Source organism: Vombatus ursinus, unplaced genomic scaffold (genome assembly GCF_900497805.2).
Source record: "Vombatus ursinus unplaced genomic scaffold, bare-nosed wombat genome assembly UNPS02014774.1, whole genome shotgun sequence".
NCBI lineage: Eukaryota > Metazoa > Chordata > Mammalia > Diprotodontia > Vombatidae > Vombatus > Vombatus ursinus.
The window spans coordinates 22,642,464-22,667,071 of NW_020954552.1; the positions used below are offsets into that span (position 1 = coordinate 22,642,464).

General features: G+C 37.5%; 1 protein-coding gene across 10 annotated transcripts in view; it reads right to left on the reverse strand.

Annotated features, from left to right (window-relative positions):
- Positions 1 to 24,608, reverse strand: part of ANKRD31 (ankyrin repeat domain 31) — a 178,920-nt gene that overhangs the window by 73,881 nt on the left and 80,431 nt on the right. For 9 of the 10 annotated variants that reach the window (XM_027864206.1, XM_027864205.1, XM_027864214.1 and 6 more), the window contains 5 exons: positions 22,106 to 23,669; positions 18,101 to 18,364; positions 8,852 to 9,034; positions 7,304 to 7,446; positions 505 to 661 (listed from right to left, as the gene is read on the reverse strand). In XM_027864206.1, the coding sequence (XP_027720007.1) occupies positions 505 to 661; positions 7,304 to 7,446; positions 8,852 to 9,034; positions 18,101 to 18,364; positions 22,106 to 23,669 (2,311 nt within the window). The remainder of the gene's footprint in view (positions 1 to 504; positions 662 to 7,303; positions 7,447 to 8,851; positions 9,035 to 18,100; positions 18,365 to 22,105; positions 23,670 to 24,608) is intronic. The other variant, XM_027864209.1, reaches the window with a different exon arrangement.

The following is a 24,608-nucleotide window of genomic DNA, read 5'->3' on the forward strand; positions in this document are numbered from 1 at the left end:
AGCTTTGCTTCCCTAAGCCAGGAGCTCTTAACCTGGGCTTCACAGATCTCCAACGGGTCTATAGAAAGATTTTATGAAGTCTGTGAACTTGCATGGGAAAAATTATGTTCACTAATCTTTAACTGAAATTTATATTTTCTTCAGTTATGAATGTAGGCAGGAAATCATTATTCTGAGACGGAGTTCATAGGTTTCACCAGACTGCCAAATGGACACATGACACAAACAAAAAAGTTAAGAACCCCTGCCCTGAACAGAGATAGACAGAAACATATAAATACACACATATACACATCTTTGTAACACGTGTGTTTACATATGTATACATGCATGTATACAGGTGTACACACATCTGTATCAACATATATATGTGTATATGGTTATATGGGTGTGCATACATGTGTACATGCACACGTCTTTGTATATATGTGTGTGTAAAAGATGTGTATATATACATATTTACATATGCTATACATAAAACTCTGTAAGGAAGAAACAACATACCAGTGACTTTACTGTGACAAATCTCTCTAGTTTCATTTCCACTGTAAGACTTCAGCAATTTTTTCATCTTTACATCCTCTGCTCTATCCAGGGCACTCTTTTGATCCTCATCCTTTTGATTAGGGTTTGCACCATGTTGCAGCAGGATCTCAGCAGCCTGGAAAAGGTTCTTAAGGTTGTCATCTTCATACATAGGTTAGTAATAACTGCTATCATCACATCCAAAACTAGATTCTGGAATTCTGGTTAGTAAAACATCTGCCTGTATTCTGATGCCTATAATGATACCTCCAAACAGATCTATTTCTTTAACATGGCTTGTTTCTGTAAAACAACTAAACTGGACTTGAAAGCATCACAATTGCTCTAAATGCATTAAAATGACCTGTGGTAAATAACAAGGGTTATATTACATAGACCTACATATTGGCCACTTATGAAGTTTTTAGAGTTACGCAATGATTAGGAACAAACATTGTAGTCCAATACTGGCCCACAGCAGCTACCTACATGGTAAAATTATACATGGTATAATTTTAGAACTGTCACAGCTGTGTAGTCATGTCCCCAAAGATCTCTCCCATCACCTATAGTCTCCCGTCCCCCTCATCCTAACATGGCCCGAAATTTCTAACATCAGTCACTCTGGAATAGACAGCAACAATATGTGAGTTTGACAACAAAGGTTGACAACAATCAACAACAAATAATATCTAGAAGGTCCATTGAATCCTTAGGTATAAGTGGTCAAGCAGGTAAAAACTGCCTTTACCATCATCCTCCTTTTCTTTTTAGCATCCTCTCTTTGTATCCTCTCCTTTAGGCTTTCTACACATCTACAAATTCCTGGTTGCCCAAATTATTCCATACTAATGTTACCTTCATTTCTAACCTCACTGGGTAGCACTCCATGCAAACAATTTATTTCTTTTCTTTCCTTCTTATCAAAGAGTATTTATACTATAGGCTCTAACTAGCTGTCAACTAGCTAATACACTGAAACTAAATTGATGTATTAATAATTGATAAAATACTAATGGCTACTAAGGCATGAATGCACCTCTCTGTAACATTTATTGTCATTACTTGATAGGTTTACATTTCTAACTTCGGCCCTCAATTACTTCCACTCATATCGTTTGCTTGCAGTTAGGGTGTACTTCTACCAGTAACACATTGAGTGATACCCTATTTATGGTCCTGTGGTCTGAACAGTGAAACCACAATTTCCTGTAGGCATTGTTAGCTGAAAGAAAGATTAATGTGTTTCTCTGCTAAATGAATAGTCTAGTCAATATGCTACCCTTTAAAAAAAAACAAAACTTAAAATGAAAGTTTTTCTTAAGATAGTTAAATATTAGTAATACTAAAGAATACTTTTCAGGTAGTCCTTTACTCACGAACACTTGATGTACAAATAATCAGAACACACAAACAGTGTCAGAGGTGAAGTCCAAGAACCCCCATGGGGCCCCTGTTCTTTATTCCCAAATGCAGGACAGCTTGGAATTAACTGATCTTGAGAAGTTCTGTATCTCATGAAGATGTGAAAGTTAAGTTATTCCTGACTGAGTGTGTCTATTTCCATTCCCCTCCCCCATCATGCAAAAATAAAAGTAACAAAGAACCCCTAAGTCCTAAGACTACTAAGTAGGAAGTTGTTTCTTGAAACCCCTAGTTGTAACTGGAAATACGTTCCTTACAGAAACTATTATAAATGGTTGTTTAGTTAAGACAATGGTCTTTTTTTTCCAGGTACATTATGTATGAATTAAGCTTTATGTGCTAGCCTAGAAACTTTACTTCTCAAAAGAGAAATTGTCTTTTGATTGTGGAGAGTCAGGGGATCCACACTATTGATGTAAAACTATATTACATGTATATTATCTTTCTCTTTATAATTGTGCCCATAATGGAGAGAGAGGGAAAGTCAGGAAGAGAGAAGCCAGGAGGAGCTATAAATTATTTATTTATTTAGATTAATCTGCTTTTAAGGGGAAAAAGACAGTTTAAAGCTGCTGTATAGTTAGTAAAGCCACCAACAGATAAGAAAAGTCATCTGTAAGGGCTTTTGATGCCAAAACACCCAGAAAATTTTCCGTAGTGACTTTGATTCAAAGTATAGAGATTTAGGCTAAGAAGCATTCTATTCAAGTAGAAAAATGGGATTATATTAAGTAGTGATTTATGAATAAATATAAGTAAGAAGGTATCATTTTGTGCTTAGATGTCTGTTCTTTCATTCTTTTTTTGTGTAGCATCTTTTCAAATATTATATTGATTGATGTTTATACTGAAAAAATTTTTAACAAAAAGTCACATCTACCTTTTAGGTATAATGTTTACTAGTAATTTATATATACTGGTCCTCAGCAATCAGCACCTTGTCTATTAGGAAAAAAGCTTGGAGTAACAAAAATTTCAGTTTATAACGAGTCATTTTCCAAAATAACCAATACCTTTTTTTTTTCCCCCAGAACAAGCCATCTTGGGCAACATTTAAACAAAAAATGCATACAGATATGAAGTCATTTCACAAACCTCTCAGATACATATAAATTTTAGAAGAATATTGGAACCAACATGATTGTCCAAAGAGTAAATCTCGGGGCAGCTAGGTGGTGCAGTGGATAGAGCACTGGCCCTGGAGTCAGGAGGACCTGAGTTCAAAATCTGGCTTCAGACACATAACGCCTACTAGCTGTGTGACTCTGGGCAAGTCAGTTAACCCCAGATGCCTCGCCAAAAAAAAGTAAAACAAAAACAAAAAACCCAAAGAGTAAATCTCTACTGGCAAGTGGTGATGGCGATATTTTAAATGTGGAAATCTTTCTCGGTCCCCTCAAATCATGACCTGTGAACAATCATGAATTTTGCCTATTTATTAAAATAAGACCTGTTTCTGACCCTCTTTCATTAACACATCACAACTGTGTTGGAATAGTGGCACAAAGCAAGTCTGGACTTTGGGGTAACTTTCAGTGGTCCTACAAATGAGGGAGGGCCAGGCTACAGCATTTTAAAGAAAAAGAAAAAGATAACTACACAAATTAGTTGTCCAGTCACCTCAAATCTAAAGAAGTCCATGTAAAGAATCAATTTTTTATCAAAGAAATTTTTAATCAAAGAAATAGCTATCTGTTATTCACACAGGATCAAGACAGCCCTGGCTATTTCAGCCTATACGTCTCTCTCTTCAACATTCTCTTTTTTTAATTCCATTTTCATTCCATTTATTTCATTCCATTATTTTCATTCATTCATTTCATTCTTCTCTCTCAGTGACCTTTTTTTTTTGTTCAGTCATTTTTCAGTCAAGTCTAACTCTTTGTGACCTCATTTGGGGTTTTCTTGGCAAAGATGCTAAAATGATTGGCTATGTCCTTCTCCGGCTCATTTTATACATGAGGAACTGTGACAAACACGGTTAAGTGACTTTCCCAAGATCACACAGCTAGTAAGTGTCTGAGGCCAGATTTGAACTCACAAAGATGAATCTTCCTGACTTCAGGTCAAGCACTCTATTCACTGTATCACCTAGCTGCCCACATAAAATAGAAAGAAGAGGGAGGGAGAAGATCAGAAATAGAAGGCAATCGGGATGAGAAAGGGTTTGCAAAAGGGGAAAAGAGAAGGGAAAAAACTTCACAGAACAAAACCCCTTAATAAAAGGATTCAGTCAAAAGGCTGCATCCAAGGACCTAGAGGGCCACATGTGACCCCAAGGCTGCAGGTTCCCCACCCCTGCTCTACTATATAGGAAAATGTTTAAAAGAAAACATTATGTACAAGAGTCTGGAACATGTCTGCTTCTAACAGTTTGTCTGGAATATGGGCATGCTCAGAGCTCTAAAAGAATCAGTTACTAAATTTCAATCTAACAGTTCCAAGAGAGCAGTTGCTCATTTTGAATGCAACAAGCTGTTGAATACTGGAGTAAATGGAGAACACAATATGCTTCAATGATGTACATACATACATACATACATACATACACACACACACATATATATACATATATATAAAAAATACATATATATAATTGGAGAACTTTTAAAATTATTAACTGGGGTAAAACAGACACCAGAATTATTCTATAATAAGAGACAAATGTAATTTACTTGATCATAGAGAAAAGATGAGAATCTGATTACTGACCATAAGCTAAGGTAAGGTCATTTGCAGAGAGGACCCAGAGTTTGAACCCATAAAGATAAGAGAGATGAAAGGATATATTTCAGAACTGGACTGAGCTAGACATTGTTCTTAGTGAGGAGTTAACCAAGCATGGTATGGAAGACTCAACTTAGCAGTGGAAACACCTGTTTAACACAAAAGCTGTATTCATCAAAAACTTTTTGGACAATTCCTGGGTCAGAAAAATGACATTGACAGTTCCAGAGTTATGAGTTATTCCCAGCACATGGGCTTTCCACACTCATGGGCCTACTTAAGAGATTTTTCTAATTGTATGCCTATACTCCCCAAAGATATTGAGTGTATTAGTGGGAACATGTGATAGGTTTATGTGTAGACTAGGACTGCATAAATTATCACTGCATATGCTTTATATAAGTACTTGTGATGTTATTGTTTTCACCTCACTGTTAAGTAAATGGCAATTTTGTTATATAATGGTAATTGGTAATTTTATTGTTATAGAATGGTATAAAACAGTAATTTTATTGTTATATAATATAAATAATTACTGTTGGGATAGCTAGGTGGCACAGTGGATAGAGTGCTGGGCCTGGAGTTGGAAAGACTCATCTTCCTGAGTTCAAATCTGGCCTCAGACATTTCCTAGCTGTGTGGCCCTGGGCAAGTCACTTAAACCTGTTTGATTCAGTTTTCTCATCTGTAAAATGAGCTGGAGAAGGAAATGGCAAACTACTCCAGTATCTCTGCCAAGACAACAACAAATGGAGTCACAAAGAGTTGCACACAACTGAAAATGACTGAATAACAACATAATTATTATTAAGTAAATGGTAACTTTAAAATCTATGACATCATAACTGTGAGGGGCTGTGCTTGTGGGAGTTCGGAGAGCTGTGAAGGTGAGTAGAAGGTGTGTATATTCCCTCACAACAGGATTACCTCTAGGATCCTGAGAGAATTCAAGTGTGACTCTAAGATAATAGCCCTTCTCTAGGAACACAGACTTCCACCAGGGTGAGGCTAAGTTGGTGTAAGGAAACTAGCCCAAAGCATACCTGTGCACATACCCTTCATGAGAGGTGTGAGGCACCACAGGAATGTGTAACTACACATACATAAAACATTTTTACAGGACTTTTTTTTCTTGAAGTAGGAATGATGTAGATAGGGTAAGAGGACAGAGAGGAGCACCAAAGAAAATATACCCACATTGCCATTTTCACAAATTCATATACTTTTGTAACTAGAAGGAATCATGAGGCTCATCTAGGACAGGTATAACCCCCTTTTTTAATGTGAAGAAAGTAAGAAAGGGGAAGTTAAATAACTTTCTAGAATCCATGTCTTTTAACTCCTAGCTCAGTGCTTTTTATATTAATCATGCCCTGCTATGATGTACTGAGGTTAATTTTCAGCCCTTGACTTTTTCCATATACATTTGGGGACAGGGGAGAAAAGGGATCAATATAATGAGTTTCTTTTTATCTTGGTTGCCATTTTCATAGCAATAACACTTTTTTTAATTACCATTATTTCATCACCTTTAATTATTCTTCCTTCCTTGCCATCTCTAATTCCCCTCACCAAATAACCTTATAATTTCACCAATGCTTTCTTAATTTACACATCTCAAAGAAAAAAAGCACTTTACATGACTAAAGGGAGCAACCTCAAACATTAGGCCCCTAACATCACTCAGTCTTCAACACTGACCTCTTATCTTTATAATTCTGCAAATTACAAATTTTGCATCACTGCTGCTTGTAGTACAATGCTTTGACTACACGTAGTCTAAAAATGGTGTGAGGGTCTTCATGTCACCCTGATACTTTGAACAAAGGTCCCCAGGCATTTTTAAGATAAGAACTGAAGATACTGTCAGTTAGTAGTCAAAAGAATTCCCTCTTTGTTTACATCTTGGTTTAGTGGTTGGTCATGTAACCAACTTTGCTAAGCCAAGATTTTTTTTTCTGTAAGTTTTTTAATTATCCATTTCTATAAGTCTCCACCCCGGCTTCCCAAATAAAAACGTTAATTTCTAGTTAACAGATTTCTAGAATCTGTATTTGGAATCTGTTTTAATTGAAACATCTTGGATCCTTTCAGGAATTCTCTCCTTCTGCATTGTTACCACAGCTGTGATGAATGAAAACAAGGAGAAAAAGCCAGAGTAACAACAAAAACAAAAGAAATAGGCAACTCCTGTTCGTCTCCATTTCATCAAAACCCTAAACCCACTAAGGAATTCTGATAAACAGCACCATGGATTTTATTCATTTGATTCTTATCTGCACAATAAATAATAATTTTAAGAAGTTAAATATGAATTTATTACAAATGCAGCCATCTGTAACTTGTATTTTAATGTCTATGTTGTACTTTGGGCTTCTTGGGCTTGCTCTGACATAGAATGTGCTTTGTGCTAAGAAGAGCAAATAGGAAAGTCACTCTTATTAAGACAAAGTAATGTTTAAGTTGTCACACAAATTCTAATATTCACTTATCATTTCAAGTAGATTTCCATGTTCGGTATTTTAAGAATGCATTTAAAGTCTCAGTTAAAAATAAATTCAATTCCCCCTCCCATTTTCCTAGAGGGAAAAAAAATACAAAATTGCAAATGTGGTGTGTACCATACCTTTAAATGATTGCCTGAAACAGCATTATGTATGGGCAAAAGCCCATCCAGGCTTTCACTATTAACATTAGCACCAGCTTTCAATAACTCCACCATCACTTCATTAAATCCCTTATTAGCTGCCTCATGAAGTGCTGTCCATCCTAACAAAACCAAAGGAAATAAGCTTGAGCATCAAATTATACACCCTGCAGGAATCGCTGCTTAAGAACCCACACTCATATCATATCTTTGTTACAATCCTCTTTTATTAATGGAGTGAGTCTGGGAATTTTCTGTCTATGTGAAGCATGAAAATGGCTGATGATGTTTGTTTTAAAGAAGTATAGACCTCCATCAATACCAGTAACAGGCCTATACCCCAAAGACATCAAAGAAATAGGGAAAAGACCCATCCATATAAAAAATACTTATAGCAATTTTGTTTTTTGTATCTGAGAACTGGAAACTAAGAGGGTGTGCCCATCAATGGGGAATGGCTGAACAATTCATAGCAAATGAATGCAATAGAATATTATTTCAATGTAAGAAGTGAAGAAAGAGGGGGCAGCTAGGTGGCACAGTGAACACAGCACCAGCCCTGGAGTCAGGAGGACCTGAGTTCAAATTCGGCCTCAGACACATAATGCTTACAAGCTGTGTGACTCTGGGCAAGTCACTTAACCCCAATTGCCTCACCCCCCCAAAAAAATGAAGAAAGGGATGGTTTCAGACAACCTGGCAGGTCTTAAATGATCTAATGCAGAATGTGAGTAGAACAAAGAGAACAATTTATACAATAACAAAATTGTAAAAAAAAAAAAAACTTCAAAAGAATTAAGAATTTTAATCAATGCACCAACCAGCCGTGATTCCAAAGGAATGATGATGATGCATTCGTGCTAGAGTGGAGTGCACACCATCAGGGAAGGTGTAAATAAGGCTGCAAAAGCATAGGATCATAGGATCACGGATCTGAGGCAGGAAAGGACCTCAGAGGCCATTCTTATTTTACAGTCCAGAAAATGGATGGCCAGAGAGGTGAAGTGATCAATGAGGCAGAGGCAGGGTTGGATCCCAGGTAGGGCTTTTCCCACTCTGCCAAAGGGAACAAGAAAGAATTCTGACTATACAAGAGCTTTGACTTAGGAAAGAAGGGACTATTTCTTTCTGACTAGCAAGAAGCTGTGAGTTTCTGCAGGGGTCCATCAGGCCAACAGTAAGGGCTAAAGCTATGGGCACCAAACTCTAAGATTTGGGGTCCATCTACCTAGGAGCACTGATCTAGTCATCCCGCACTCCTCCTACACCACCCCAACTGATCCATATTCTCATCTCCAGGTAAGATCCAGAACACAGCTAGCTGTCTTTCACTCCTAACCATTGCATTCCACCTCACCCCCAGCTCAACACCTCCCCACCCCAATATTGCCTCACAGGTTGAAGGGGGGGCATAGATTATTAATTGTCCAAAGTCTATGGTTACAAAAGCCAAAGTTTAAAAATGACATATGCATATTTTAAGGGGTTCAAATTATAAAGCAGATTAGAATGATGAAAGATACAAACCTGCATTATCCTTGTGGTTTAGATGAGCTCCAGATTCTATTAGCGCTTTGACTAATAACAAGTCTCCTCTTTTGGCAGCCAAATGCAGACGACTTTTGCCTTTGGCATTCCTCTTATGGACTTTAGTTACTGTTCCGTATCTAGGTTTGTCAGGCCAGGTCTCTTTGCCAAATGCTGAAGGTTCTAAGGATATAATGATAATAGCAATTCACATTTATATGTACTAAGCCCTTTCCACATAAAGAACCCTGTGAGGTAGGTAGGAGCAAGGATAGGAACTGAACCTGTGATCTCATTGATATCATAGGTAACTTCAAGATAAGTACAATCTGTATGCCAATAACTGCCACTTATAGTCTTTGTCTAGAGTATTTAGAAGTTAGTGACATGCCCTAGGTCTTACAGCCAGTATATGTCAGAGGTAGAACTTACACCCAGATCTTCCTGAATCAAAAGCCAGTTAGCTCTCTATTCACTATGCCACACTGCCTCTCAGAGAGATGACTATTATTATACTTCTTTATGACCATCTCCACCCCAGTGGAAACTTGGTTCCACAGCTGGGTTTCCTGCTTCTGATTGACAGGTAAGTTTTCACTTTATCTTGCCAGTGCTACTACATATTTCCTCATCATGCCAACTCCCTGCTTTCTAGCACCCTTTTTCTTTCCCTATTAGAATGTAAGCTCCTTGAAAGCAGGGATTATCTTGCTTTTATTTGTATTCCAGGGCTTAGCACAGTGCCTGGAACATATAAAGTACTTAATAAATGCTTTATCTATCCATCAATCTATCATCTATCCGTCTTTCCATCTATCTTAAGCCTATTTTATGGATGAAAAAAACCAAAGCTCACATTGATTATGTGATTCATCCATGAACTGATTGTTAACAGTGTTGCTCACATACAGAGATCATAGAGCCATGACATAACCCTAGGTCTTCGAGCTCTGAGTCCAGGGCTCTTCATACCATGTCACGCTGACCCCAAATGGCAGTAAATACCTCACTAGGGTTTTGATGCAAATACAAACACAAATGTATTATTCTGAGTTCTAACTTTGGGGAAAAAATAGCAATGCTTCATCTCTTTCACTGTACTCATTTCAGAACATTACTTTCCATTAAGTTATTTCATCATCTTCCTGATTAAAAAACATTTAAATTTCTAGTACAACATTCATCAGTGTTCTCGATAATTCCATAGTGGTGAGACCTAAAATGGGCCAAAATTTTTTGACAGTAGTATTCTAAAAACATTTGCTTTCCTAAAGTTACATTGTGATTTAATAGATTTAAAAGTCTTATTATGTAATTTCTATCTCATATTTATAGTATAATTTAAAGGAACTACTATTCTCTAACCTATTATATGTTCTATTTTTGTTTTATAAAAATGAAGTATACCATCTGAAATTTCCTTTTTCATAATTCCTTGCAATTCAGATTAATGAGGCTTTACTGTAATTCATTTTTCCTGGCCTTTTTTTGCCTTTACTAAAATATCATTTGCATATATGGCCTCATAGTCTTTAGAAACAGAGTCAGATGATTAACTTGTAATGGCAATGCTTTAAAACTAGCTAAACTCATGAATGGTGTTATACTTGCACAGAACATCACATGGCTCAGTGACACTGACACTATAGCTTCAAGCCAAGCCATATTTGAAGGGACTTGCAAAACTTTATTTTAAATGTGTGGCCCTCAATAGAGGTGAGAGACCCAGCAATGTATCTCAGATTTCTCCAAAACGATAAAGGAGGCTTATTGGAAAATTAAAGGAAAATCTCCAATAGGATAGCTAGCTAGCTAGCTAGATGGAGATGAATAGACAGACCATTTTTTGAGCACTCATTATGTGCCAGGCTCTGTGCTATGCTGTTGTTCTTGTTTGTCCTTTACTCTCAAAAAGGACCATGACATCAGGAAGGTGATGCCGTGACGTGCAAGTGAATTGCATTTATGTGAGGGAGGGCTGTGCAAAGTCACCAGCCTCACTTTCTCCTCCGGAGCCACCTAGGTCCAGTGGCTGGATTTGAACTGGAGATGGCCCCAGATGCATTGAGAGAGCTTGGCTTTTTTAAACCAAGATCTTCAACAGGTCTCAGTTTGACTAAAGCCAGGGCCTGTGCTATGCACTGGGGACACAAATACAAGCAAACAAGACAGTCCCTACCCTTCAGGAGCTGGCATTCTAATGGAGGAAAACAATACAAAAAGTGAACTGGAAAGTAGGAGGAGGGAAGAGAGGGTGGAAAGAAGATAGCAGGGAAGTACTGAGAGGCTTGGACCTTGGCAAAATAAGGTAGACCCAGGGATGAAGTCTAAGGTTTCAATCAGAGGGAGATGAAGATGACAACCCAAAAGCATTACATAGCAGAGACAAGGAAACATATTGCTCCTTCCCACTATTCCTGCCCCAAATAGCTGGTCTCTGTGGAGCATGAACTAAGTATCAGGTCCCAGGGATCTCTGACTGATAGGGTCCCACGATTTCTTACATAAACACACTTAAGAAAACAGAAAATAGCTTCAAATGTATTGTCAAGGATGAGGACATTATCAATGGCCCATGTGATAAATTCACTACCAGCAAACCCTTCTGTGGCCTCTGTGCCAAAGACTCAGGTAAGTTGGCAGAATTATCAGGCATTTGAGGCTTACACAGGGGTACACACAACAAAAGGGAACACAAACAGATTCACAGGGAATATGTTTCAGGAAAATCTGATTCTTGTAGACTCACAACTTTGCTGTAGGTAAGTCCCACTTGACTCACCATCTCTCCCCATCTTTCAACACAATCAACTACACAATGACAGAAATGAAGCAGCTTTTAAAAATACCAGCAAAGTTGGAATTGAGTTCTTCATTGCCTAAAGAATTTAATGGAATGGTTCACAGACTTTATAAGGTCTTTTATAACCATAAGGGTAGGTACAAAGGAGACTTTTTAAAAATGGGAACTTTTATAGGTCCACTGCCTTAGAGATTTCATGTTTTTTATCAGTTCATTGACTTTTTTTTTTTTCCTTTGGCAAGGCAATCGGGGTTAAGTAAGTTGCACAGGATCACACAGTTAGTAACTGTTAAGCGTCTGAGGTCACATTTGAACTCAGGTCCTCCTTCTTCCAAGGGCAGTGCTCTATCCAATGTGCCACCTAGCTGCCCCTTCATTAACTTTCTAGAAAGAAGTTCCCCAGAAAGAGCTAAAACAGAGAAAGAAAATTATAGACCAATTTCCCTAATGAATATTGATGCAAAAAATTTGAAAAAAATACTAGCAAGGTGATTACAGCAATATATCACAAAGATTGTATACTATGACCAGGTGAGATTTATACCAGGAATGCAGGATTGGTTCAATATTAGGAAAACTATGAATATAATCGACTATATCAATAACAAAACTAACAAAAATCATATGATTATCTCAATAGATGCAGAAAAAGCTTCTGACAAAATACAGCACCTATTCCTATTAAAAATACTAGAGAACATAAGAATAAAGGACATGTTCCTTAATATGATAAGTAGTATCTATCTAAAACTATCATCAAGCATATCTATAATAGAGATAAGCTAGAAGTTTTCCCAATAAGATCAGGGGTGAAGCAAGGATGCCCATTATCACCACTATTATTCAATTTTCTACCAAAAAATGTTGGCTATAGCAATAAAAGAAAAAGAAATCAAAGGAATTAGAATAGGCAATGAGGAAACAAAACTATCACTCTTTACACATGATATGATGGTATACTTAGAGAATTAACTAAAAAAACTACTTGAAATAATTAACAACTTTAGCAAAGTTGCAGGATATAAGATAAACCCACATAAATCATCAGCATTTCTTTACATATCCAACAAAGCCCAGCAGCAAGAGATAGAAAGAGAAATTTCATTTAAAATAACCATAAAAAATATAAAATACTTGGGAGTCTACATGCTAAGACAAGTCCAGGAAGTATATGAACACAATTACAAAACACTTTCCACACAAAGCCAGATCTAAACAATTGGAAAAATATCAATTGCTCGTGGGCAGGCTGAGCCAATATAATAATAATGACAGTCCTGACTAACTTATTCAGTGCCATACCAATCAAACTACCAAAAATTTATTTTATAGAGCTAAAAAATAACAAAATCCACCTGGAAGAACAAAAGGTCAAGAATATCAAGGGAATTGATGAAAAAAAAATACAAAGGAAGGTGGTCTAGTAATACCAGATCTCAAACTATATTATAAAGCAGTAATCATCAAAACTGTTTAAGAAATAGAGTGACGGATCAGTGGAATAGATTAGCTACATAAGACAGTAGTAAATGACCACAGTAACCTAGCTTTTGATAAACCCAAAGACCCCAGCCTTTGGGATAAGAACTCACTATTTGACAAAAACTGCTGGAAAACAACAGGGCATAAACTAGGTATAGATCAACATCTCACACTGTATATCAAGTTAAGGTTAAAATGGGTACATGATTTAGACATAAAGGGTGACATCATAAGCAAATTAGAAGAACAAAGAATAGTCTACCTGTCACATGTATGGAGAAAGGAAGAATTCATAACCAAACAAGAGATAGAGAGCATTGTGAAATATAAAATAGATAATTTTGATTATATTAAATTTAAAAAGTTTTTATACAAAGCCAATGCAACCAAGATTAGAAGGAAAGCAGAAAGCTGGGGAATAATCTTTACAGCAAGTGTCTCTAATAAAGGCCTCACTTCTCAAATATATAGAGAACTGAGTCAAATTTATAAGAATATAAGCTATTCCCCCATTGATAAATAGTCAAAGGATATGAACAGGCAGTTTTTTCAGATGAAAAAATCAAAGTTATCTATAGGCATATGGAAAAGTGCTCTAAATCACTTTTGATTAGAGAAATGCAAATTAAAACAACTCTGAGGTAACACCTTACACCTATCAAATTGGCTAATATGATAAAAAAGGAAAATAATAAATGTTGGAGAGGATGTGGGAAAATTGGGACACTAATGCACTGTTGGTGGAGTTGTGAACTGATCCAACCATTCTGGAGAGCAATTTGGAACTATGTATGTTGAAAGGGCAACCAAACTTTGCAAACTCTTTGACCCAGTAATATCACTGCAAGGTCTGTATCCCAAAGAGATCATAAAAAAGGGAAAAGGACTTACATGTACAAAATTATTTATAGCAGCTCTTTTTGTGACCTGCACAACTTCGGCCTGCCAAAGGATTTCAGGCAGCCTGTGAAAAATGTAGACGAAAACATCCTTTACATTTTTCCACGGTTACATGAAACCCTTTGGCGTGGCCATGGGCCCTATAGGCCGCAAGTTATGCAGGCCTGATGTAATGGAATACTATTGTGCTATAAGAAATTATGAGCAGGCAGATTTGAGAAAAACCTGGAAAGACTTGTATAAATTGATGCAAAATGAAATGAGGAGAACCAGGAAAACATTGTACACAGTATCAACAACATTGTGTGATGATCAACTGTGAATGACTTAGCTCTTCTCAGCAACACAATGATCCAAGACAAGTACAAAAGACTCATGAAGGAAAATGTTATCCACATCCAGATAAAGAACTGATGGACTCTGAATGCAGATTGAAGCATCCTTTTTTCACTTACTTTTTTTTATGGTTCTTTTTCCTTTTGATCTATTTCTTCTTTCACAACTGTGACTGATATGGAAATGTTTCACATAATTATACATATATAACATATCAAATTGCCTACCATTTTAGGAAGAGGAGAAGAAAGGGAGGAAGGGAGAAAAATTTGGAATTCAAAATCTTGTAAAAACAAATGCTAAAAATTGTCTTGACATATAATTGGGAAAAAAATAAAATACTATTAAAAGAAAAAAGTTCCCAAGAGTTCATAAAGTAGGTTCTGAGATGGCTCCAAAGCTAGAGGAACCTATTGCCCCATGAATCTTACATTCTGAAGAGGGTCATAGGAACATGTCAAGATGGAAGTGACCTTAGAAAGTCACTGAGTTCAACCTATTTATTTTACAAATGAGGAAACTAAGGTCCACAGAAGTTAAATAACTTGCCCAGGGTTATATAGAGAGTCTACTCTTTACACCAGTCAAAATCACAAAGTATTCAATTTCTTTCTCTTTAAAAATTTTTTTATTTGTTTTTAACACGCTTTAAAAAAATTCAGTTTCCCTCCCTTCCACCCCTCCCATTGAAAAGGCAAACAATATAATATAAATTATACATGTGAAATCATGCAAAACATTTCCATGTTATATTGAAAAAAAGTCAGAAAAATTTAAAAAGTGAGAAAATTCTACATCAATTTGCACTAAGAGTTCATCAGTTCTCTTTCTTAGGGTAAATAGCAAACTTTCTAGTTTCAGTGTAAAATAGCAAGTGGTGTCCCAACGAGTGTTTTGATGTTTTGATTTGACATAGCTGCCCTGGTACAAGTACTTTAGCAGTGTTTCCTCTGCAAAGGCAGCGGTCTGAACTCTGCCCTCAGCTTGAAAGGGTGTGGTCAGAGACACAAACATTCTGTACCCTTTTATCTCTGTCACATTTTTTTCACACATGTTCAAATATAGAATATTTGCATGTATGTGAGGGGGAAGAAAAATTAATTGTCTAACTTTAATTTTTATAATCTACATACAACTGGTAATATACCACATAGAATGTTTTGTGTTATTCATAGTGACTAATCATGAAACATGATTTTTAATGGTTGTCGGCACAAGTCACTATTTAATGGCCACAACTACAAGGTATGATTATGACTAATAAACCTCCCCCACACACAGGTCTTACTGTGACACTTCATCCTGGGATATAGACAGAAACAGAGAAGGGGATGACAATGGAGCACAAGCTCTAGAGGGTTTTGTGATCTCCCACTTCCAGAATGTTGGAGTTGAGTTCCATAGTCAAAGGACCCCAATAAGTCACTTAAAGACTTAGTAAGGAGGCCATAAGTCCTCACTAGTCAGAGAAATGAAAAGCTTTGAGTATGGTCCCAGAGGCAAATAGCACCTGCTGCTGGAGAACCCCTCCAGCTGAGGATGGTGAGGCTCATCACCAGGATGTTGGCCACTAGAAGATGAATTCATTGGCCATGCTAACCCGATACCAAGAAAAGCACAAAATGGTTCTCAGCCCGGTGTGGCCCTCTTTTACTTTTTCAGTGATTGTATTAGAGTAGTGAGAAAAGGGGTAGAGGCACTACAGAAAAAGCAACTCCTGGTATCCTAAATATCATATATGGCCATCACACCCACTCAGACGCCCAAGCAGACTTTAGAATCTAAATGTGAGATCTGATTCCAGTTGGTTCATATATTATGGGAGGAACAAAGGTCTTTAGTGCATAGGGTAGGTCTTCTATGGAGGATATATAGTAGAATATGGACAAAAAAAGAGAGGCAGCATGGCACAACGGATAGAGAGAAGGCCTTGAAGTCAAGAAGGACTAGGCTAGAGTCCATTAATGCATACTGGCTGTGTCATCCACAGGAAGTCACTGAATCTCTCAGCACCCCCAGGTAACGCTCTACAAATGGCAAAACAGACACTGATTTGCATTGGTAGCATGAACTTCCTCACTTGGAATTCCTTATAGCACTGAACTCATAGTTCTAGTCTAAAAACATGGGCTAAAGTAATACCAAATAGGAAGGCATTGGCATCATTGTGATACTTCAATAGGTATCACTGGAGGATGTACCCATGCTAATGAGATCACAGATCTACTAAAGTATTGACATATTACTTGACCATTAAGATCGTTGAAAAAAGCCAGATTGACTCAAAAAGACACATTTGGTATACATCTATAGACACTATGTAGTCAAGACAATGATTAATCAAAGTATTATTGTTACAGTACTACTTTTATTAAAGCATGGCTAGGTGTTGCAGTGGATAGAGCGCTAGACCTGGATTCAGGAAGACTTGAGTTCAAATCTGGCCTCAGATATTAACAAACTGGGTGATTCCGGGCAAGTCATTTAAATTTTCCCTGCCTCAGTTTCCTCATTTATAAAATGGGGGGTAATAGCACTTTCCTTCCAGGGTTGTGAGGAAGGAATGAGAGAATATTTATAAAGTGCTTTGCAAACCTTAAAGCACTATGTAAATGCTATTATTATTATCTCATATGATTCTCAAAATCAATCAATCAACAAGCATTTATTAAGCACCTGCTATATGCCAAGTGCTGTGCCAGGTTCTATAAAGACAAAAATGAAACCATCCCCGCCCTCAAGGAACTTACATTCTCTTAGGAGAGATAACATGTACACATATAATAAGAATATAAATACTGGAAATAAAAAAAAATTTTTAAATTAAAAAAAAACTCCACTGGGGTGGAGTTTTGTAGGCCCTAGCTGTTCAAAGGATCTAGAAAGGCTTCAGGTAGAAGGTGATACTTGAGTTGGAAGGAAATGAGGGCTTATAAGAAATGGAGGTGAAGAGGGAATACATTTTAGGCATGCAACTGTCTGTGCAAAGGTACCAAGATAGGAGATGGAGCATTGAGTGTAAGGAGCAGAAAGAAAGCCAATTTGACTGGACCTCAGAGTGCAGGAAGGGAAGTAATGTTTAGTAAGGCTGGAAAGTAGATTGGAGTCAGACTGTGGAAGGTTATAAAGACAAAACACAAGGTTTTACATTTGATCCTTGAAGAAACAGGGATCCACTGGAGTTCACTGAGCTAAGACGTGATGTGGTTAGATCTGCATCTTGGGAAAATCACTAGGGGCAGCTAGGTGGCGCAGAGGATACAGCTCTGGCCTTGGAGTCAGGAGGACCAGGAGGCTAGGAGTCAGGAGTTCAAATCTGGTCTCAGACACATGACACTTACTAGCTGTGTGACGCTGGGCAAGTCACTTAACCCCGACTGCCTCACTCCCCCCAAAAAATCACTTTAGCATCTGTAAGGAAGATGGATTATGGGGAAGGGGGGAGATTTGACGCAGGAATATCCATTAGGAGACTGTTATAATAGTACAGACAAAAGGTGGTAAGAGCATGAACTAAGGTAGTGACCATGTGAATAGAATGATAGGGACAGATACAAAAGATGTTGTGAAGGTAGAAACAAGATTTGACAACTGATTGGATATGTGAGCCAAAGGGGAATGACAAACTGCAGCTAAATCAGAGGTTACAAAAATGGGAGAATAGAAGAATGATGTTACCCTCTTCAGAAATAAGGAAGTCTGGAAGAAAAGAATAAGTTAAAATAAACCTGGAATCTTGGAAGCTTTAGGATCAGGAGAATCCTCTTGCTGTGATTGATTCTGTAAATCTTTATTTGTACTTATAGAGGAACTCAGATCTTGACTACAGGTAGTCTCTTGAAGATCTTGCCTTTTTCTTTTAATCTGAACTCTTTTTTCACGTAGTTGTAAATTTCTAGGCACATGAGTGTCTGGACTTTTTTTTTCTCTTGCCTCCTTGTGGCTTCTTTTAGTGTTTTGCTCTCTGTTTACATTATCAGTCATTCCCTTGTCTGAAAAGCAAGCAAATATGGGATGTTAATGCTGTATGTGGTTTTCACTAGTTTGAGAAATATTAGTCATATTAATAGATGATAAAAAGTCATACTTTGTAAGAATCTCAATACACAGATACATCTTTGAAGGAACTTTTATACTGTTAAAGTTACATTCACTAGAAACAATTATTATACAGAATGACCGTCCAGAGAAAGTGACCACTCCATAGTAGAATTTGTGATAGAAGAGAAAAAAGCCATAAATGGATTTTGGAAGAGAAAATTTCAAAGGATTCAGAGAAAAGATAGGCAGTATTGCATATGTTAAAATTCTACGAGTGAAGTCTACTCAGGAGGGATAAGAAATTCTGAAGAATGAAATTCTAAAGAAACAAAGAGAAATACTTTCCATAGGGAGAAAAATATTAGTGAGAAACATATGGAGAAACACTGAGAACTATTTCCTGTGAGTAGACAGGACAGTGATAACTGACCAGAAAGGAGAAGTTGCTGAACCCTTATTTTGCTTCAATGTTTTCTGTCAAGGAGACTAAAGGGACAGAACAAAAAAATGTCTAATGAGGAATTAACACTAAAGATATGTAATAAAATAGTAAGAGACCACCTAGATGACCTTGATGGGTTAAAGTCACCTAGTCCAGCTGAAGTTATGACATTACTGAAAGAACTGGGATATGTGATTACTGAGCCATTAACACTCAATGATATGTGAAAGGCTGTGGAAAATGCAGAAAATTTAGAAGTACCCCAAGACCAGAAAAAGGGAAACATTTTCCTAGTATTTCAAAAATAATTATAGAGTCTGACAACCATAGGCCAGTGAGCTTAAATTCAATTCCTGGAAAAATTCTAGAACATTATTATTAAAAGTATGGTTAGTGATCACCCAGAAAAGGAAGTGATGATCATAAAAAGCCCATCACATATAATTACGAATAGGTCACACTAAACTAACCTCATTTTCTTTGTTTTTATTTTTTTGACAGAATAAAAAAAATTAGTAGATCAGGTGAATAAATGCTACATATGGCTTACTTTGACTTTAGGAAAGCATATGATAAAGTCTCGTGCATTTCTCTTGCACAAGATAAATTGATGGTAGGTTAGATGATGGTACTATTAGATGAATCTAGGTACTTGAGTGGCAGAACCCACCGAGTATTCTGTAATGGTTCAATTTTGACCTGGAAGGAGGTCTTCAGTGGAATGCCCTAAAGATCTGTACTTGGCTCCTATGTTGTGTAACTTTTTTTTTCAATGACTTGAAGAATGTCATAAATGGTGTGTGGGTGTGTGTGTGTGTGTTTGTGTGTGTGTATGTCCATATATATTTAAATATCTATAAATATATGTACACATACACACATACACACACTTATACACACACAGAGACAAAAGTAATCTTAGAGGAAAGAGACTGGGATGGGTTTGGGGACCAGGAAAAACCTCTGGCAGAAGGTAAGATTTGAGCTGAATCTTACAGGTAGCTATAGAAGCTAGGAGTCAGAAGTGAGGAGAAAGAGCATTCTTAGGCATGGGGGACAGATGGAGGGTCTTATTCAAGGAACAGCAAATAGGCTGTTGTAGCTTGATTGTAAAGTACACGGAAGGGAGGAAAGTGTAAGGAAACTGAAAAGATAGAAAGCCCAAGTTGTAAAGTATTTTAAATGGCAAATCGAGGATTTTATATTTGATCCTGAGAGTAAATGGGAGCCACAGGAGTTTACTGAGTAGGGTAGTAACATGGTCAGACCTGAACTTTAGGAAAATCACTTTGGGAGATGAGTGGAGTGTGGCTTGGAGTAGGAAGATTAATGTCAGGAAGTCCAATTAGAAAATATTGCAATAATCCAGGCAAGAGGTGATGAGGGCTTGTATAAGGGTGGGGATTCTGTAAGTGGAAAAAAGGGGACATATACAAATTTTGTGACAAGATTTGCCAACACCTTAGATGCCAGTGAATGTGAGTGAGGAGTTGAAGATGACACTGAGGTTTAAATCCAGGGTAATTGGGAGGATGGTGGTACCTTGACAATAAAAGGGAAGTTCAGGAGAAGGGAGGGGTTTGGAGGGAAAGATAACGAATTATGTTTTGCACACGTTGAGTTTGAAATGTCTATGGGACATCTGATTTTAGATGTCCAAGAGGTAGTTGGGGATGTGGGACTGGAGCTCAGGAAAGAGATTAGGACTGGATACACAGATAAAGGAATCACTTCATAGAGAAGATAGTTGAATTCATGTAACCTCCTGATATCACCCAGAGAGAGGGAAAAGAGAAGAGGACCCAGTACAGGGCCACAAAGGACATCCACAGATAATGGGTTGTGCCTGGATGAAGGTCCAGCAAAGGAGAATGAGGACTGGTGGGACAGGTTGCAGGAGTACAAGATAGCAGTTCTGAAAAAATATCTATGAGACTTAGTGGACTATGAGCTCAACATGAGCGAACAGTATGATATAGCAGCAAAAAAAAGCTAATGTAATCTCAGGATGTACTGAGTCACTGAGTCAGGTAGGGAGGTGATGGTACTCTTGTACTTACCCCTGGCCAGACTACATCTAGAATATTGTGGTCAGTTCTGGATAATGCATTAAGGAAGATGACAACCTGGAGCAGAGGGGTCAAACTTGGGGCCCTTAGGCAGCAAGAATCCAGGCAAAGCTCCCAAAGAAGCCCAACCAGATTAAAATGAAATTGGGAAATGTTTAGTAAAATAAATAAAAATACAATGCAACATAGATCATGTTAATCTGTGGTTTTCTAGGTTGATATGTGGCTTACAGGGATCCACTGTCACTGGTCTAGACTCTAGGAAAGCTACTGAGATGGTAAAGGGTCTCAAATTCAAACCACATGAGGATGGGTAAAAGGAACTGGGGACGTTTAACATGAAGACTTTGGGAAAGACTGAGATAGAGAAGACAGTTATTTTCAAATAGCTAAATGATTGTCAAGCTGAAAAAGGATTAAACTTGCTCTCTTTGACCCAAGAGGAAACAATAAAGATCAATTCAGGCTTGATATTAGAAAAAACTTCTTAATAATTAGAGCTATCCAAAAGTGGAACAGGCTGCTTTGGAAGATAATGGGTTTCTCCACACTGGAAGTCTTTAAGCAAAGGCTGGATGACCACTTTTTGGGGTATAGCGTAGAAGGCAGTATTTTTTTAGATAAAGAATGGACACAATGGTCTCTGGAGTCTTTTCTAAATCTGAGATTTTGCAATCCTGTGACTGAACAAAATGAGACAGCAATATTCTACTGTCTAAATGTGCTTAAAATTCCTGGTATAGCCTAGTGGAAATTGCTGACTTCTGAGAATATCAATACAACAACTCTCTTCTGATAGTTACAGCATCATGGGCAATGTTGCCACTTTAGGCAGCTAGGTGGTATAGTGGATAAAGAGCCAGACCTGGAGTTAAGAAGACCTGAGTTAGAATCTGACCTAAGACACTTACTGACACTGGGCAGGTCACTTAACTTGTCTGTCTCATTTCCTCATCTATAAAATGGGAATAACAATAGCACTTACCTCCCAGGGCTGCTGTGAAGATAAAATGAAATAATATTTGTAAAGAACTTCACAAATCTTAAAATGTTATATACACACGAGCTATTAGCCATGAGAGAGGCAGGGTGGGTGCATATGGCATGGAATTCATTGGAAGATTTATAAGTTAAGATACCATGCAATATCATAAAAATAATAATAATGATTTAAATATTACCTGATAGGGAAGGAATTGTCTTCTCCATCCCTTGCTTGAGGTGTGAGGCATCTCTTAAATCCTCGTCTATGTTTTTAGTAGACCATACGTTTTTATTTGGAATCACATCACTCTCTGGAAGTTCTGACTGCTTTATTTCCATTTTAGATGCTTCTTTTTCGTGAGAATGTCCTGTGCACTCAGTCCTCTTTTGATGGCTCTCTTGAGTTTTCTCAGTGCAGGTTCTTTCTGAACTCTCCTCTCCCCTCACATTTGTCATTCTCTCCTCATCTGTCTGATTAACCAAAGAACTTGGTGCAGTGGTGTTATTATTATGAAGACTGGTGGATATTTCCTCTTCACTAATTTGCCCTGACAAGTCTAGCATTGACAGCATCCCTTTATTAGCCAGGGGAATCTGCTCAGAGTCGATATCAGAAGTAATTCTTTTAATATTCCGTACATCATTTACAACATACCTTTCAGAAATAACAGTACAGTCTGAATCGGATAAGTTGATGATGTCCTGTTGTGAAACTGTCGTGAGGTTACCTTTTTGAAAAACATTTTCCTGGAGTAAATATCGAGTTTCAGAAGGTAAATAGTATTGGGAATTTGACTCTTCTTCATGCTCTGAGTTCACTTTACAATTACTCTGGTTTTCGTAATTTACAAAACAAGTCATCTTCTCAGGCAATATAGTAGCCTCAGAGAGGCATCCACCATCACCATCATCATTACTATCATTGCCACTGTTAACATTTCTGTCTACAAAGGAAAGGAAACACTTTTCCCAGGCTGTCACACTCTCACTTTTCTGACTTGGGTTATTATCCCTGGCCTCACAAGGAACAGGTTTCTCATGATGAGCAGTGTGATCACTTCCTTCAGTGGCCAATGGCAACTTGGCTTCTTCACAAGATGGAAGCCCAGAAAGGATGGCTTCTGCTGGCTCAGCAGTTTCTGATTCTAAGATATCAGGTTCTTTCTGACAATCTGCTGACCCTGTGCTCTGATTGGGTTCTTCCTGGCTCATTAGGGTCAGTAAGGTTGTGCTGTTTTCACAAGTACCTCTTCCTTTGGAAACTGAAAAAACTTCACTATTATGACAAAGATGATTTTTCAGCATCGGAATTACTGAGTTGGTCATCATACCAGACTTTTCTGAAAGATCACAAAAAGTTTCAGGATTCTGCTGTTGATGAGCAATAGATCTAGTTATTCTTTTTGAAGAAGTTGCCACTAGTATTCTTGTATTGCTCTTTCTACCACTCATCTCAGTTCTTTTAGGAACTGTCCTACTTTTTCTCTCTCTCATAGGCACAAAGTTCTTGGGCTCATGGACATTCTGCATATTTATCTCTGGGGGCTCTTTGGCACTTATTTGATCGACAGTTGGCTGCTTATTCCTAGTTGGAATTAATTTTTTATTCTTTGATATTTTCTGGTGATTTTCATTCACAGCTCCTTTATTCTTCAATAAATTCCCATTGTTTCCTTTAGAAACCTCTATCTTCCTATCTTTTATTCCTCTGGAGTTCTCATTATTAAAATACTGAGTGCTTCTGGGACTGCATTCTGGTTTCTACAGAAACAAAATATATGGTTAACTTCATTGTCAGCTACAATTGTATATTCCATTCATCCTGGGTTGTTGGCATAACTTTACTACTCCATTAAATTGTTATAACTTGATTTGACCGCAGGGCCTGCTGAGCCAAACCAAACCTGATGTTTCAGAAAAGGGTACAACTAGGAGAAATAAAAGCAAAACATAATGGGCTCAGTGTGTGGTTTATTATTTTGTTCTCTGATGTGTCTTTTGCTCCCTTTCCCCTAGTATTTTAGTACTATTGGTGTTACTGAACATAATAAAATCCTTCTACTTAAGCCTTAGTAGACTTATAAAACTAAACAGATGGGAAAAGAAAACCACAACCTGTATTTGATTTATGCATTTCAAAACAGAAGTCTTTGCAAGATTTTTGTCACACTCCTAGGTTCAATACTTCAACTCCATTAGATAAGTTACCTATTCTGTACCTGTCATCATTTAGAGATAACAGAAAAAAGAAAGTGCAAATGCACAGAGACATAAGAAAGGGTAAAAGACCAAAAAAAGAGAGGGGAACTAAGTGGGTTAAGAGGAAATAAAATTGGACAGTACTCTGGGGGTAACTGTCTATGTATCTGCATAATTCCCTCAGATGCAAGAGAAGTTAACAATAATGTCAATAAGTCATACATATATACCTTTGAGTATGGAAATGAGCAAGTCAAAAATAAGGATGAATTGCATAGGGTGGGGCAAGCCTGCACAACTTGCTGCCAGTGGACACTTACGGCCCTCAGGCAGCTTGTGGCACCCCAAAGGATTTCTGGCAGGGAGTGAAAAATGTAGAGGAAAATATCCTTTGTCCGTAGAGGAAATCCTTGCAAGGTGTGTAGGCCTGGGGTAGGGATTTCCATAAAGTCGCCATCAAGCCAAATCTAAGCCATAAATCCTTTCTTTTTTTAATAAGAG